Source organism: Amphiura filiformis, chromosome 7, assembly GCF_039555335.1.
Source record: "Amphiura filiformis chromosome 7, Afil_fr2py, whole genome shotgun sequence".
NCBI lineage: Eukaryota > Metazoa > Echinodermata > Ophiuroidea > Amphilepidida > Amphiuridae > Amphiura > Amphiura filiformis.
Window position 1 is genome coordinate 44,204,306 of NC_092634.1, and position 17,567 is coordinate 44,221,872.

A 17,567-nucleotide genomic window follows, 5' to 3' on the forward strand; every position below is an offset into this window, starting at 1 on the left:
TTTTGAAATATGTACCTCAAGCTTAGGCACAATATCCTTTTTTTGGTCCTATAGCGCTCTCTGTGCCCGAAGAGGTACCAATGGCACTTTTTATTGTACCCTGAACATTTGCACAGTGCATTCGTTTTTTATTTAAATGGAAAAACAACAACACTATGTTACATTTTATGCTTGATACAATTTTACTATATCTCCAGGGAGTAATTTTAAGAGTCATCTGCTATAGACCTATCGGTGCCCGGTTAGGACCAAATTCGATGTGGTTTTGATGATTTTGAAATCTGTACGTACCTCAAGCTTACAAAAATGTTTAAGAAAGCCGTCTTTTATAACGAGTCCCCGAAAAATAGTCACAAACTCGAGCTTTTTTTAAATGTCTGCTCAACACAATAACCCATGTTATTAAATGTCTTTCTGCTCTATTAGGCACGCACTGGTTTGGACGCTTTTCTATTCCAACTGCTTATCACCGGCGAGATAACAGACTCTCATGGTAGCACATGGCGTCGGAGACCTGGAGATCAGTACATAGTAGAAGTCACTGACTTGCCGATTAACGTAAGCATTGGCGAAATATCTATACATGTCTTGACACAAAACTATACAGCACATCAAGCCACCATATCCTATCACCATACCAAGTTTGAAGTTGATCGGTTAATGTCTTAAAAATATTTCATGATTATGCGGAATACTGAACTGAACTGAATTGGTTCAGGAAAAACAACAACAACAACAACAACAACAGTGTGTGCATTTGTACGCTAATCATTACGTTTGGGAATTGGAAAGAACCTTCTGATAAATCATGCATGACTCAATTACAAATCTCTACATCTCTTTCTTCTTGTCTATTGATATTTTGAATAGTGTTTATCTTTCCCTAATAGATAGCGCCCTGATCGATTCTTCCTGCATATCAATATGCTTCATTTACATTACATTACAGAGATCGGACACTAATCCCTACCATAACAAACCATGTATAGACTCTACATGCAAATACAGGTGATATAACAGGTCTATATTACAGGATTAGATTAGTAAACTATGATCTATTTGCAAGTATTATATTGATTGAGCAGGAAAGATTTGATACTATTTTTTTTTGTATAGTAGTTTAGTTGCCGGCGTGCGTTATTTCTTTCTGCAACCATAATGGGCCACAATGCGATAACACATAGTACATACATGTAATTAATAGGCCTATGAGGCTAGATATAACACGAGTTTATTATTATTATTATTTCCTCTTACTTAATAAAATAAAAAGAAATCGATAGAATTAAAATTCTATAACGGTTTACCTGGGGTTCGAACCCACAACCTTTGTATCCATAGTCTAATGCCTACACGACTGTGCTATGATTCGTTGTGCCAGAAAGGTGTTTGTTTATGATACTTATTGATTACGGAATAAACTGCATACACACAATATACTATTACTAGTATAATAAATACGAATATAATCCTAACCCTAACCCTAATCCCTAACCCTTACCCTAACCCTAACCCCTAACCCTAACCCTAACCCCTAACCCTAACCCCTAACCCTAACCATAAGACCCTAACCCTAAGACCCTAACCCTGACAATAATGAACCTTGCCTCAGACTATGCGGTTAGTGATATATTGCGGCCCATTATGGTTGCAGAAAGAAATTATTTATGTCCTCTTTTGCACAATTACTGTATTTTTGTGGGACCTGAATTTCAAATTTTTATGATGATGACATAGACTCGCTTGCCAGTCCTATATACGCCGTACCTATGCATATTGAGGACTGGCTTACGCCATTTTGGATGTCAATGGGAAATACACACTTAACGATTTGCGCCGGTTAGAACTTGAAAAAAAATCTTTAAAATTTCATCAATGTATATAAATGTGGTACCAACTGTATTGTGCTTGATAATTTAAGACTCGGTTGAAACAAAATTAAGGATCGAAAGCATTTAAGTGTCCAAAAAGGCAAAATTATCGTCAAAGTTCTGCCGAAATCGGCACCCTTGCGAAGGGTTCAGAATTCGAATCGGGAACGAAAATATCCGATCTTTGCGATCAAAAACACAAAATTACAACTTTAAACATACTATTGGCAAAAGACATTATTACCAAACAATATAGAATAGAAAATTTGACATCATTTTCTCAAAATAATGAAAAAATTTGCTCACTAGACATCGAAAAAGTACGCAATCCAATTCCCGTTCAAACGCGTGGGAAACTGAAAGTGCATAATCGTGACTAATGATGACATGTATGATGCAAACTCATAGGTGTTGTGCGTTTGGCAAGTTGGGAGGGGTGGGGGTTCAAAATGACCCCATAGGATTATAAAATTGCTCAAATACCTCTTTCAAATATATCAAATTATTTACATAAATAAACAAAAACAAATAAATAAATGAATAAATGAATAAATAAATAAATAAATAAATAAATAAATAAATAAATAAATAAATAAATAAATAAATAAATAAATAAACGAAAAAAATTGAACAAATTTTAGCGTAGCATTAAAATCATAAATATAACCATTGCTGGCAGGAGGACTCGAACCAACGATATTGATATCAGCAGTCTGATGCTCTACCATTGAGCTAAATGACAGCATCTAGTGATGAGCGTCGAGTTTTTAGCTTATACAGTGTTTGTCTGTGATAATGTCGCCTCGTGAAAGAAAGAAATATAAAATCTCAATTTGTAATTTAAATTTATTTGATAATTTTCTAACCTATATTTTCTTTCGAGCAGGGACAAATATTTCCCTTTTATCTAATTTGACCGCTATATAAGAATCTATTTCTTTTATTACTGATTTAATTCCGCGATTTGTTCCATTAAGCAATATCAAAGATTAATGTCACACATCTCACAACAGATATTTAGTTGGTCTAGTGGTCTTTCACAGTGTTGTTTAACCGGGAGGTACCGAGATCGATTCCCACCTCTGCCTGCAATTTTTTTTAAACACTGGGAAATAATAACCTGACATTCGCCGCTGACATTCGTACTTCAGTAGCGGAGTTATAACTTGTTAAACTTTGCTCCTTCCGTAAAAGGGTACATTATTTTGGCACTACATTATTTCTTTCTTTTTTTTTTCATTGCTGGTATTAAATATCAAATGGTCATAATTGGCGGTCACTTCAAATAATCCCCAACTGAACTAGGTTCTGGAATTTCCTCTCATTGTTAACTGTTGGTTAACCCACCACTTGAGAATAAAGGACTATGATAGGTGCAACAGGATTACCTACGGGATTATCTCAAGGATATAATTCTGTTCTCCATCCTTTTCTTACATCTTCTCTGATATGTGCTAGTGTCAATGGTTATTGTTAAAAGGCAATAAGGTGTGTAATTGCAATATTTCCTCTGAATAGGAAAGACTCTCTACATCGAGTTATGTATGCTGGTGGTTCGCAATACTGTTATTTAAGAGAAGGTATCTTCCAAATCCAAATTCAAATGTAGTCTTTGATTACAATCACTTATGCACAAATTTATGTTAAAATGCTGAAACTACTAATAATTCGAAATTGAACTTTAAGTTCAAAAATGTTTAGATAATTTCATCATTTCGATTACTTTTTATCCTTTGTTTGAAAAAGACATATATTGTGAAACTGATTTATGTTAATTGTTATAACAATATATCCTATTGTTTTACCGCCATGCAGCCAAAGGGATCGATAACAAAGAACAGACGGTTTTTCAGCCTATTGCCATGTAGTACATGTTACACACCGAAAGAAGTTTACTGGCAACTACATGCCAATGAACATCAACCAAAACAGACGACTACTACAAAGCCAGGTAAAGAGTACCACTATGTCTATGTTATTCAATGTACGTTTTTGTTGATGATGCCAAATATTACCTAATGGTTTTATTTCTCTTCGTTCAGTCAAATCAAACTGCAAAACACAAACCTGTAAAGCTAACACTTACTAAGATCATGTGTTCATTAGATGCTGTATGATTTGACTCCACCACTGGCCACAGCTCAAAATCCAGATTACGCGCGTCAGATAGCCTTACGATGCAATTTGCACCTTTAGTACATGTAAGATATTATGGTAACTCCACTTGAAACATCAGCCAACAGTAAAAGAGTGGCAAAATAGGAGTAGAGATCTACCAATCACCCACACAATTTAAATATTCCTGTTGGCGAAGAACTACCACCTGGTGTAGATGCAAGTTGGGATGAATGGAAATGCCTCAATAGGTTAAGGTATGGTGTAGGAAGATGTAAATTCAACCTCAGCAAATGGGGATATCGAAAGAATACAGATGTAACCTGCGATTGTGGAACAGAACCACAAACAATGGATCACCTACTGTGTTGCCTTCAACTGGAGCAAACATGCACAACTGCTGACTTAGCAGTTTAATATAAGAATGCTGAAAAATGTGTGCAGCACTGGCTGAAACACATTTAATCTTGTGCCGTGGACACGCTAAGAAGAAGAATGGTTATATGCACTTTTCTTAAATTTCACTGGTCATATTTTACTAGCTGATAACCACGAAATTGTAATTTTGCCCCCAGAAACCTTTGAGAATGCCGTAAGGTTCACTCTCGACAACCTCGACATCAAGTATGCATCTCGACATCTGTGGAGATTAGACAACAATCTAGATCTAGAGGATTACAGCTTTGAAGAAGAACAAGCGACCGCATGTCAAACACTGGAAAGGGCACCGTGTAAGGCAATGGAAATGATCCAAACACTTCTCAAGTAAGATGTGAAGTTAATTCTTTGAACTATACCTAAACAGCTGTCAATAAACATCCCATTGTCTGAGCAGCGAGTGGCAGACTTATGATCTTTAGTTCACAGTACTTGAAATGTTGTTAAATGAAATACTAAGACTCTCAACCATATTTGTCATAATTGCCCATCTGCAGTTTTATAAACCGTGATGAATGTAAATATAATTTACTGTAACACCTGGTGCAAATGCTTTTGGCAACTCAATAACGATCAAAACTCGACCGGCAGTTAAACCGCGTTCCATTGTTTACAACAATAGAACCCGGCTCCAACCGGACGGAACCGCCCGGAACCGGCGGTCGAATTTTGATTTAATCCCTCAATACATATTATTGATTAGTGTCTTCTCCTGCTTCATTCATCGTCTAACATGTTATCTTCTTCATTTTCAACAGGCACTGTGGCACTGAAGACCCATCGTGGAGAGCTCTTAACAACTTTGCCAAGTTCATGACTTTACAACTCAGGAAATGTGAAGCATCTGGTCTGTGCACAATCAGAAATCTGAAACATGTCGGCTTCAAGAGATTCGTAGTGCAATTCTTAGCACGGATGGCAAGGGTAAGACTATTATTGATACTTAATTGATCGTCATGGTTACTGAAACTCTCAAGTACCTTAACAATGGAGCGAAAACAAATCTCTAATGATACTCTCCATTCAGGGGTTAGAAAGGACTCGGGCTTTCGGTCTTTCTAACCCACGAATGGCGACCTCTTCATATATTATCTCAATCACAAACTCGATCAAAATTAACCCAGATCCCCACGCTTGAGTTGGAGGTGGTGATTGTTGGTGGGAATAGGAACTATAGGTGATTCATGCGTCCAGTGGAGGTATAGTGTTAAACGACAGATCAGTTTTGCTTGATATTCAGCATCAAAGAAGACACGCATTATGGTAACGGGCGCGCTCTTGTTGCGCTGTTAGTGAGATTCACTTTTAACTATAGCACCTTTAACGTCCAAAACCACTACCAAAATGGTGGTGAATGCATTATGAGCAAAGCAACAATGCAACAAACCCAGGTGCATTGATGAATATACCAATGTGTAATTTTATAATCGATTGTCATGATTTCAGGAGTTTTCGTCGCCATGGATGAAATTCCAGGGACAGACTCAAACTCCTGATGACAACAGTGACGATGACAATACGGTCATTTATGAACTTCTGCGGACATGGAATACAAGGTAAGTGAATTATGGTGTTGACAAAACGTAACATTAAAATGTTACATACAAGTGGTCCAGTGGCCCAATTCACAAGATGACTAACTCTTGTTTTCAGCTACACTATTGATACTTATTCCCAACCAAAGTAAGGGCGCGAGTTTGGCTACCTACCTCCCACGTAAACATACTGTTTATGGACTGTGCAATAATTATGAGCTCCGTTGGAGGGTAAAATGGGGCCAAGAATCTTTAAAAAGCCAAATTTTGGCAGGTCGAAAGTGGAGCAAACTATTTTGGCACACATTTAAGGAGTACCTTTTAAATAACGCACTAAAATTGTATAGAGATGTTCACATTATGCCAAATTACACAAGTTTGACATAAGCACGGGAGCAAGCAATTTTTGGCATGTCGTTTAGAAATTTACCCCATCCCCGGCTCATAATTATTGCACAGCTCCTTATAGGTATTAATTTACAAATACTGTTTTCACTTGGGAAGGTAACACTATTGCTTCATACAGTATTTATCCTAACTCTGTATAACCAACTTTTCCATATCCTCCAGCACTCATCCATATATCTTCTTCAACAAAGAAGGTGAAGGCACCATGTCATACTACGGGTGCAAATTCACTCCAGAAGGTACGTTGGTCGATTCAATGACAGGAGCGATCATGGAAGAAAATATGGTATCTAAAGATCTGATGCATGGATTGAAATGGAACGGCATCAATTTCACCGGAGAGTAAGTGATATTTGACTCCATTTTATGCAAAAACCTGGTGGGTTCTCGCTAACTTGATGTTGTTGCATCATGAACACTAGACTCGTTTCTTTCCAGTAAAGACGCTTTTACCATTAATATTAATAACAAAAAAAGGAACCAAAGATACTTCATTTGTCCTTCAAATGGAACACACATTTTCATTTGTCCTTCAAGAAAACACACATTAAAATATTCTCTTTTTACATTAATCTTACAAAGAATAAAACCGGTTAACTATAACTTTTTAACTCTGGAAAAGAACACAAATGATCAAAATTACCTTTCTTACTTTTTTAGTGATGACCACAACCTGAAAGAGCTGTGTAAAGTTATCGGTGTCCGTGCTCCAAAACACCCAGATATGTCATTCAAGCTGACGCCTGACAACGTCAAGAGGATATTGGCAATACATGCCCGATTAAGGTTAGTAGACCGCTTCAGATGTCCTGAAATGAATGTATAACAGAATAAAATACGTACCATTAATGGCAAGCTTAGAGACACTATATCTGAGATCAATGTAGACACTAAATCTAAGATCAATGATAGCTGCGTCCTAATTTAGGACACCGCAATATGAATGTCACAACCATGGTTTAAAAAAGGGAATATACCTTGATTTAAAACCTGACTGACCTGACAGTATGTTTTATCGACAAATATTTTTAAACTACACCATTCTTCTACTATACCGTATACAATATTCTTGTAATATATTATAGCACTGAATAGCAGTAGGCAAGTGTCGACAATTTATAACGATTGTAATTGTCTTATGCATCGATATTGAAGTTGCTAAACTAAATCAAATTTTGCCAATGATAGGTTTGGTCTACCAGTAGTGATATTGGGCGAAAGAGGATGTGGAAAGACGCGTCTTATACGGTACTTGAGCAAGCTGCTAGCAGGGGAGTCAAGAGCTAAGAACCTTATGCATTGCAAGGTAAAATGATTGTTACAAAACAATAAAACATAATTATCTATAATTTACTGTTACAGTTTGCAATTTACAAGTTCATTTTTTGGTACAAGCTACGGGATTTCTTGAATAAAAATCACTCCATCTTGTAAAACGAATTAAATTGATAAGGAGAAATTGTCCCTTTTGTTTGAACCATTAAGTTACAATTTCAAATCTAAAAGTCAGGTATCAACGACAAAATTTCTTATTGTGACCAGTTTTAATGATATGAATGTTTTCAAAACAGATTCACGGTGGGACAACAGCAAGTGATATCAACATGTGTCTTACCAAAGCTGAAATCGCCGAGAAGCTAAACAGAGAAAGCTACAACGTGGATACCATCCTGTACTTTGATGACGCTAACACAACAGAGGCGTTTGATCTTATCAAGGAGATCATCATAGACGGGCGATTACGGGGGCATCCAATTGACATTCGCAAAGGCTCTTTGAAGATCATTGTGGCGTGTATTCCATATAGGAGGTATGGGTAAACTGAGATGTATGGGTGTGCATAAGTTGGGGCCCCATGTGGACGATTTGCGGGGAGGGGGAGTATCGCTCCTTTGTCAATGAATACCGTATTAATTATGCGTGTGTTTGTGGGAAACGGTAGGGTGGAAGTGGCTATATGTGTATATAGGGGTGTGTGCATGTGTTGTATGTGTCGGGTGTGCACGTACATGTGTGTTGTGTTCGTTTTTGTGCAATCAAACATCTTTTTCTGCGTCCCTCCATTGAATAAATCACACACAACAATGTGGATGGAAATGAGTATAATATTGTCTTTTTGTTTCTTCAGAAACGGGTCAGAGCTCATTGAAAGAGTGAAGTCTGCGGGGCTAGGATTCAACAAGTTTGTTCTTCAAAGAAGGCAGAATCAGGGTGAGAATATGATTTTGTTACGTGTGTTTGGAGATGTACAGGGATGTTGTCTGTATAAAGTATTTCCCTTTGCCTCCTTTGTCTCTTGCATTGTCCAAGTGTATTCATCCGTGACACCAGTGGTGTATGAGTGGGTGAGGTTTGTGTGTGTGTAATTGATGTGTATGCTATTTAGAATATAAACATCTTAAGAAATACACATACTTTTTTGTCCTCGTTTAAGCATTATTATGTTTTGATGGATCCAAGTTGTGATAATATTGGATCCAAAACATAATAATGATAAAATTGGATGCTTTACGCCCAATGTTTATTGGTCTCGCTATGAGTTGTAAAATCCAATATTTTAAAACTCATAGCTCGACCAATAAATATGGGCTCAACCGATCCAATTTTATATCAATATTGTAACATTTCCATTCGATAAATTTTATTTGTTTTCCACAAAATGTTAGTTTTCATTGTCAGATATGTACCCTTTTAATTTTGACCCAAAGAGATGAGGCAAAACAGAGAAACTTTTAATTTAAGTCCAGCGCATATGTCGCCATTGCATGTCACTCTGTCGATCGGGACTGAGGTTGGTCCTTTTGATGTGTTATGACCGTCCCGCATGCCTTGTACGTACATCAATATCGCATACACGTTCGACTAGTATTTCGATCGTAATAATAGTTTTATTCAACGTCACAGATTTTGTTACAATTACAGCACCTAAATCCTTGATTTTTGCAGGGTATGTTGGTTAATTAAAGTACATTGTAAAAATCTGTTTTTGAAAAACATTGAAGGCGTCCTCACCAGCAAATGTTACAATATTGCTTTAAAATAATGACAGAACAGAGGCATGGCTATGGCATACATGTAAACAATACTTACTAGGTCTTGCAGTTCCTTTATCAATGGATGTATTAAATGTGTGTTTCCACCTTATCTTAAAAGATGCCCACTATGTTAAGTACACAATGTCTGTCATTTCCTTCATTGAATGGATATGGGATGGATGCACAGGATTGGGTGCGTGAGTGTATATGTAGGGGTCGGTGTGTACCACCTCTACTTAAAGGCCAATTCAGTTATTTGCTCATCCGAACGATCGTAAAAATTATCCAAATTCAGGTTTTGGTACGTTTGTTATTGTCATATAGATGTGCTAACATAGCCTGCTATAGTTCAGCCAAAGGCCGTGTATGAAACACAAAATAAGACATTTCATATGAATCAATGGGCTTCAACTTTGTCAATAATGATGTTTCCTTGTTTTTTTGCCCAAATTCTGAAATGAAATATCTAATGACGATTTAAATGACTTGTCCTTCATTTTTAAGGGATTTATAAACAATTTAAATTTTTTATACTTTTGCTGGGATCACTGAATGTATATAAACATACTAGAATTTAATGAAGAGATACATTTTGCTCAACACTTTCAGGTCCGATACCATTCGGTGAAATGGTCTACAGTGTACGTCCGCTGCCTCCAAGTATGCTGGATTTCATATGGGACTTTGGAAATCAAGATACAAAGACAGAACAGGAATATATATTGCAGATGGTCATCCTTATGGTTCGTACAATTACTATAGATGAGTTGACCTATGATGTCACATGTTTACATTCAGACCGCCCTCTATTGTTTCAAGCCAGGCAAAATAACATAGGAGTGTCTATGACAGACCACATAAATTTCTTTAAAACTCAACTTTTAAAAACCTTTGAAGTTTTGTGTGATATTATGTATATAGCTTGATGCATTTATAAACAAGATTGATAAAAAGTTTAGTATTATTTGCTTTGAAACCAAAGTTAATGAATAAAAATCAACTTCTTCCATGTAAACTATAGTGTTTTTGCATGACAGTTTTGATCACAGACCAACAGAGGGCGTATCAAATGTAAACACATGTCACCTCATCTATATAGAGCAGGGTTTCAAAATTAAATACAGGACTAAATGTTCCAGATTAACAAAAAAACACTAGAAAATAACCCTCGAATTTAAATATTTGGACAAAGGTATGACTAGTCTCCATAGTTAGAGACTAACCTGTTTTGTTCATACCGTCCCAACAGTCTTACAATTAAAAGATTTGGCTTAGCAAAAGTCTTAAACATTCAAAATCAGTCTTTCACAAGATACAGTGTATGTCCTTTTTTCTGACTTAGGGACAATGGCATTGTTCATTAAATATAACTTCTTTTGGTGGCTACATTTATCTGGATTTCAAAGTTTATGCAGTTTATTATTCCAAATACTGACGGTTAATAAATATATAATTGAGCCCAGGACTTTCTAATTACCAGTCGAGCTCTTAAAACAGAGAATCTGACGATTATCTGAAGTATACATGAATTGGTTCTGCACCCTAGTCCTACAACCAATTTATTGTTTTTAACCATGGTTTAACATCTTAGTTTTTAATTGTCATTTCTGTTATTGTCACAATAGGTAGAGAGTGACAAGTTGAGAGTGGGTCCTGAGGAAGCCGCCGTTGTAGCTCTCATATTGTATACCTCACATATATACATCACGAAACGGCAACGGGTGAGTATTAATTTGTGCTGGCTTTGCTGGTATCATGGGTCAAATAGCCTAGATCTTTATTTATTTATAACATTCGACCGAAGCCAGGCAAAGCCCGATAATGCTCAAAGGCTGTCAAATTAAAGAGATGCCATTCAATCGAATATGACGGGACAAGGACATGGGAAGAGGTCCGCTTCTAGAAACAGGAGGAAAACCGCAGCACCCGAAGAAAAACGAGCATGACGATCATGGATCGGCAACCAAACTCACATGTGGCAACGCGGGGTAATTGAACCCGTGTCGTAGTGGTTAGAAGCGAGCGAGAAGACTACTACACTAACTCGTTCTTCGCAATTAATTAGTATCAATTTAGTTCGTAAAATTACCAATACTTACAATAATTTTAAATCATTTTAATTTACTTTCTTAGGCTGAATGTGGCTTGGTCACATTGAAAGATGTGAATCGATGCTTAGATGTGTTAGTGTGGTTTCACAATAAGATGCCAGCAATAGATGCAGCCGTACAGAGATTGGTCTCTCCAACAAATCAACTCAACTCCAAAGAACTGGTACACATAATACACATAAGGCCTAAAAAAATGGTTTGATTGGCGTAACATAAAATTTTTTTAGGGTAGGTAGGTCGGGATTTTTTTTTTTTTTACTTTTTAAGCTGTAAATTTCGTTTGATAAAGGCTTTGGAACTTTTTTCTTCTTTTTTTTTAAATTTATTTATTTTTATTTATTTTTTAAATTTTATTATTTTTTTGGATAAAAAAAAAAAAAAGTTAGGGTCGGGCCTAATTTTAGGGTAGGTCGGGTTACGCCAATCAAACAATTCTTTTAGGCCTAATTGCTGTTAAGTATTTTAAAGAAGGATGGCCCAAGCAAAATCATCCCCATATTTTCTTTCCTGAGAAAAGTATCACTTTCCACTGATACCAAAATATTCATATTGATATCAGTGGAAAGTGATACTTTTCTCAGGAACCACTTGATATGAATTATATATTTTTTGTAACCCAAAGTGTGTCTAAAGTGGGTTACCCACTTAACATATACAGTAGGTCTATTCTATACACAGGCATAACCCCTTAAGCTTCAGCATACCTTATAGTGGCCCAATATACCATTTTAGCGTATGGTGCCTTCAATAAACTTTATTGAATCTCATATCAATGGAGATTGATATACCAACATCAACATGAAACTTCGAATCAGGTGGGGAATGAGATCAAGTAAAAATGGTTGGTACTAACTTTATAATGCTTAAAACTTTCATTGCCTCTATAACAAAATTATATTGTATTCTCTTGGTAGCCAATGAATTCAATCACTAAAGCTTTGGTGTATTCCCTGGCCGTATGCTACTACGCTCGACTTCGTGAAAGCAGGCAGGCATTCCTAGAAGAAATCACGAGCTTCTTCAACATCAAGGAACCATGTAGGTTTATCGGGGGAGCTCAGCGTTTGAAACGTGAAATATTGATGTAAGAAAATATGTCTTTCTTTCGTAAGAAGTAAATTTTTATAAGAAATTAGATTAATCGTAAACGTAGGTTCATCATATCGTCGGGTCAGTGCAAGAACGTCATAAGTGACATTTTGGCGGAATTGAGTTATTAATGAAAATATAGGTACATTAGCATTTTATATCATTAATACGGCGCCTTTCTGCCGCTGTCGTTAGAATATGTCAGCTGCCATACAATACCCAAAGCATGCTCATAGCTTTATCCGGCACTCGGTGAACAATATTTATAACAGCTCACCCATTTCACCCCTGGGCAAGACTGGGGTAAAGTGCCTTGCTCACGGTAGCACGGTCGGGGCTCGAACTCGCAATCCTCCGTGCCCACATTATAAGCTACTTTGTAAGTCTTGGAAGCAATGAATGAAGCGGTAAATCAAATTGAAATTTTTTTTTTTTAATATCTCCTGTAAAATTCACTGACACAACGATATATATCATCATCATCATCTTCTTCTTCTTCACCACATCACCATCTGTAAAATGCAACAACACGCCGATATATCATCATCTTCATCACCAGACCACCATCATTATCATCATCACCACAGTGGCGGCGCCAGGATTTTTTTCGGGGGGCATTAGGGGCAAAGTGAATTTCAGGGGGGGCAAAATCAACAAAATTTGCGCAAAATTACCGCAAAAAGTGGAAATTTTCGTAAATTGTGTTTTTTCTGGGGGCAACAGGGAGGGGCAAGAGTTCTGACTGGGGGCATTTGCCATGCCCCCCGTAGCGCCGCCACTGCATCACCATTATTTACATCATATCTTTATCATCATCATAACATCACCACCACCATTCTGCTTTAATCTGCTATTAGTCTTAATGTCTTCAATTTCCTCCCTAATCACTGCTAATGACTAAAATATTTTACCAAATCACTCTGTATTTCAGTTGTCAATCAGCATTCACTAACGAGCTCCATCTCCCATCAAGTATAGCCGCCAACACGACACTCAAGGAGAACATCTTCATGATGATAGTATGCATAGAGTTGAGGATACCTCTATTCCTTATTGGCAAACCTGGTACATCAAAATCTCTTGCCAAGACTATAATAGAAGACGCCATGGAAGGCACAACTTCAGACTCGTCACTCTTCAGAACACTAAAAAAGGTATGAATAATTATTTTGTGTTCAAATTTACACATTTTCTTGTCTGGAAACACTACCATTTTCAAAATGTCCTAAACCAATCCTAGTGGAATATTCTATTCAGGTGAAACCCTAACTTCATCAAAATCCTAAAGCCCGCAGTAGCGGCATCCGGATTTTTTTCCGGGGGCAAAGTTAGAAGTGAGGAAAAATTATTTTAAAAAATTGGCATTGTTTCCAATAGTGGGGTTTTCGATAATTTTTTGTTCTGACTGGGGGAACTCAGGGTAAACGTTAAGATTTGCGAAATGCCTCCCTAGCCCCCTGAATGCCATAATATCTGAAGCCAACTATCAATTATATGTCTTATTATTAGGCTACTCAATTTAATTTTCTCCCAAAATTAATATTCTAGGGGTTCCTTGTTTTGTTTCCTCTTCAAAGGTAAACTTCACTACACACCAATGCAACCCTGACACAACCAGAAAAGATATCAACAATGCTTTTGAGGAAGCTGCAATGGTCTGGCAAAACAATAAATCAGAGCACTTCGTTTCGGTGGTTTGTCTCGATGAATTAGGACTAGCAGAAGCTTCACCTGATGCACCACTCAAGGCAAGTTTCGCCGATTTTATGGATTTATATAAAATTAAAACGGATGTATATTTTTCATTTTAAGTGGAAGTAGCAGCGATATGCGAACATACTATACATGCTATAAACAGTGATAAACAGCGGGTTTTTTTTGGTGTATGTACTCGTTAGTTTATTTGTTTATGCATACCTACCTACCTACCTACCTACCTACCAGTCAGCGTCATGCATTTCTGCACCTGCTGCCTGGCTCAAGAGATGCTTCCAAGTCCTACGATCCATAGCTGCAACCTCGGCCTCCTTATACCGTCCATCCCAGGTCCAGCTATGAGATGTCTCTGTGAATGATGTCTCTCCACGATGTCTTTGGACGACCAGGTTTGCGTCTCCCATGGGTTGGCTTCCAAAGGTAGAGCCTCTTGGGGATGCGATCTTTATCCATGTTTATGCATGTGTGTGGATTACTTGTTTGTGGGGGGGGGTGTGCACGTGAGGGTGTTTTTTCATCAGTGTGTGGGGTTGGTGGTTGTGTGGGTGTAAAAATTAGTAGGATGTATGTATCTTTTTTTTTCAGTTTGTGTCTTATCTTCCATTCATATACGGTATCACTTAAAAAGTAAAAATTAGTAGCGTGTGTGTATTCAACTGATGACACATAGATTTGTAAAACCTACATTATCGCTGGGACCTGAGATGGATAAACATGTAATACAATTATGAATGCAAACGTGGCAACAAAATAATAATTTATTAACACTTTTCCAACTTCTTGAATTTCATCTCTACTGTTTTGACATATCATCCAATGGACATTGACAATGTGATCTGTACTCTATCGTTAAGTGACGGTTCATATAATTATGAAAAAGGTTCTTCCATTAAAGCTTAATACAATACATTGTTAAAACAATACGCATTTCAATACAAATGCAGATCTTGCATCCTTACCTGGAAAATGTACCAGAAGAGGAAGAGGAGGAAAGCTATCCACCCAGAACAAGCTGTAAGAACATCTCCTTCATTGGGATGTCTAACTGGGCTGTAGATATGGCCAACATTAACACTGGGATAGTATTGATACTGGAGGATCCTAATCAAGAGACCTTGATTGAAACGGCAAAGTAAGAATCAATATTATATAATATATATAAATAAAGGACGTGAATCTGAAAATAAATAGTGTTTACATTAGAATTATTATGTGAAGTCCTCATTTAGGGTGGTATTAACTCATTCAGTTTAAAGCTTCTTGTAAAAATACGAGTGGTTTATTTCCATAAAATTGTACAATACTGTATGTGATTCAAACATAAGAGTATGCCATGCACTAATAATACTTTTTAGTATCTTGTCCTCAAAGAGTAACTGTCGTATATCTCATTGGGTAATTCAATTTGAAATCCATACACCCCCTATGGAAGACATTACCTTTATCGTCCACACACGGGATGTAGATTTAAAATTAGAGCTACCCATTTTGATAACCCCATTTGAAATTTACACTTCCTGTGTGGAAGATTGAGGTCATGTCTTCTATATCGTGTATAATTACATGAAGGATACGCCCTTCTATACGCCGTAGAAGTGACGTCATAATCGGATTAACTACCATAGCAATAGATTAATACAATTTTTGAATAGACCGCCCTGCACTACAAGCAGATTGCATTAATCACCTGTATATGTCAGCAAACATAGATTGAATACAATACCGCTCTTTTAAAAGATACTTATCTTACAGGTGCGAGTGATCAGCCTTTCTTTGACATCTATGGTTCAATGCATCGGTACCGCATGAACGTTGTAGTGCAGGGCGGTATAGTTAAAATTGTATTCATCTATTGCTATGGTAGTTAATCCGATTAACTACGTCACTTCTACGGCGTATAGGCAGTTTATGGATTTTAACTAGAATATCCCAATGCTTACGAAACATGAGATGCTTTGAAATATTAGATTTTAGGATAATATATGTTAATGAGAATAAACTACACAATTATAACAAGGTTTGTAAAATCTATTTCAAATAACCAAATTTGCACCTTTTTGCAGAGAGCTCTGTCCATCCAGTGAGATCTTGATGTGGCTGAGTGAAAAATGTTCCCTGATACCAGCTCTTACCAAGGCATTCCTTTCCATTATGGCAACACAGAAGACTGAGTACTTTGGTTACCCGGACTTTTACAAGTACGTAAAGAGTTTTATTCCCCGACACAACTTGCAGTTAAACATTTTAGTTTTCATGATGATAGTATGTATAGAGATGAGGATACCTCTATTCCTCATTGGCAAACCTGGTACATCAAAATCTTATTTAGTTCTTATACATAAGGCAATAACATTTCGTTTGTACGTATTTAAAAGAATATACTTTATATCAAATGTAAGGAAATAATTCGCAAATGAGACATCAACAACAGGCTTTAATCTTTCCTCATGTGTAAACTACCTGACATTTCTAGTCCGTTGAATGTAAAAAAATGGTTTTTGAACTAGTTCGTATTTTCAATAGTATTATTAACTGTAGTGCCCTTGTCCCACCAAAAAAAAAAGATTATGTTTGTTTTTGGATTTGAAGAACTCAATTTCATTACCTATCGTAAAGAAATTAATGATCTGGACTACACATCATAGTACATGTAATATGTGCTTTAGGATTAAAGGTTAGGGAGTATGAAGTATGATTTTATTTTATTTTGTAGGTTTGTGTTGGAACAAAGGTTTTGATACGGATACACTGTTAATTTTATGATTATGGTTAAAGAATTTAATACACAGTGTAATTATTGTTTTATGGAGGTATTCACAAAATCAATGTTTGCTTTTTCCAGTCTGATCAAAATGATAGTAGCTTTCTGCATAAAATCCGGAAGGGGACCAACAATATCCGAGGTAGAACACAGCATACGACGCAACTTTGATCGCAATGGATCAACCGCTCAGTGGAACATCTTCAAAGATGAAATGAAGAAACATGATGTGGTAATTATATGTGGTTTTTCATATCGAAAGAATCGGATAAAACATAAAGAAAAAATGAAACCGAGAGAATTGTTATAAGGTATTTGAAGTTTGGCTAGGTCTATGTCATTTGTGGGGCACAGTTAACCGATTTTTACTTTACTTTGTGAGATATGATTTAAATACCAGTGAGTACCAATAGGATAGCCCAAAACGCATCTAAATAAAGGCTTATTTCCACGAGGGCCTTGAAGTAAATCAGTACATCAGCAGCAAA

General features: G+C 36.6%; 1 protein-coding gene across 1 annotated transcript in view; it reads left to right on the top strand.

The window, feature by feature from the left end:
- The window catches only part of LOC140157206 (E3 ubiquitin-protein ligase rnf213-alpha-like), a 73,622-nt gene that overhangs the window by 46,642 nt on the left and 9,413 nt on the right, over positions 1 to 17,567 (top strand). Inside the window, exons 27-45 of the mRNA XM_072180323.1 lie at positions 427 to 558; positions 3,687 to 3,822; positions 4,562 to 4,751; positions 5,183 to 5,348; positions 5,871 to 5,980; positions 6,530 to 6,709; positions 7,028 to 7,153; positions 7,556 to 7,673; positions 7,939 to 8,177; positions 8,496 to 8,578; positions 10,012 to 10,145; positions 11,028 to 11,123; positions 11,536 to 11,676; positions 12,428 to 12,597; positions 13,534 to 13,756; positions 14,180 to 14,350; positions 15,263 to 15,450; positions 16,382 to 16,516; positions 17,161 to 17,311. Coding sequence (XP_072036424.1) covers positions 427 to 558; positions 3,687 to 3,822; positions 4,562 to 4,751; positions 5,183 to 5,348; positions 5,871 to 5,980; positions 6,530 to 6,709; positions 7,028 to 7,153; positions 7,556 to 7,673; positions 7,939 to 8,177; positions 8,496 to 8,578; positions 10,012 to 10,145; positions 11,028 to 11,123; positions 11,536 to 11,676; positions 12,428 to 12,597; positions 13,534 to 13,756; positions 14,180 to 14,350; positions 15,263 to 15,450; positions 16,382 to 16,516; positions 17,161 to 17,311 — 2,889 coding nt within the window. The remainder of the gene's footprint in view (positions 1 to 426; positions 559 to 3,686; positions 3,823 to 4,561; positions 4,752 to 5,182; positions 5,349 to 5,870; positions 5,981 to 6,529; positions 6,710 to 7,027; positions 7,154 to 7,555; positions 7,674 to 7,938; positions 8,178 to 8,495; positions 8,579 to 10,011; positions 10,146 to 11,027; positions 11,124 to 11,535; positions 11,677 to 12,427; positions 12,598 to 13,533; positions 13,757 to 14,179; positions 14,351 to 15,262; positions 15,451 to 16,381; positions 16,517 to 17,160; positions 17,312 to 17,567) is intronic.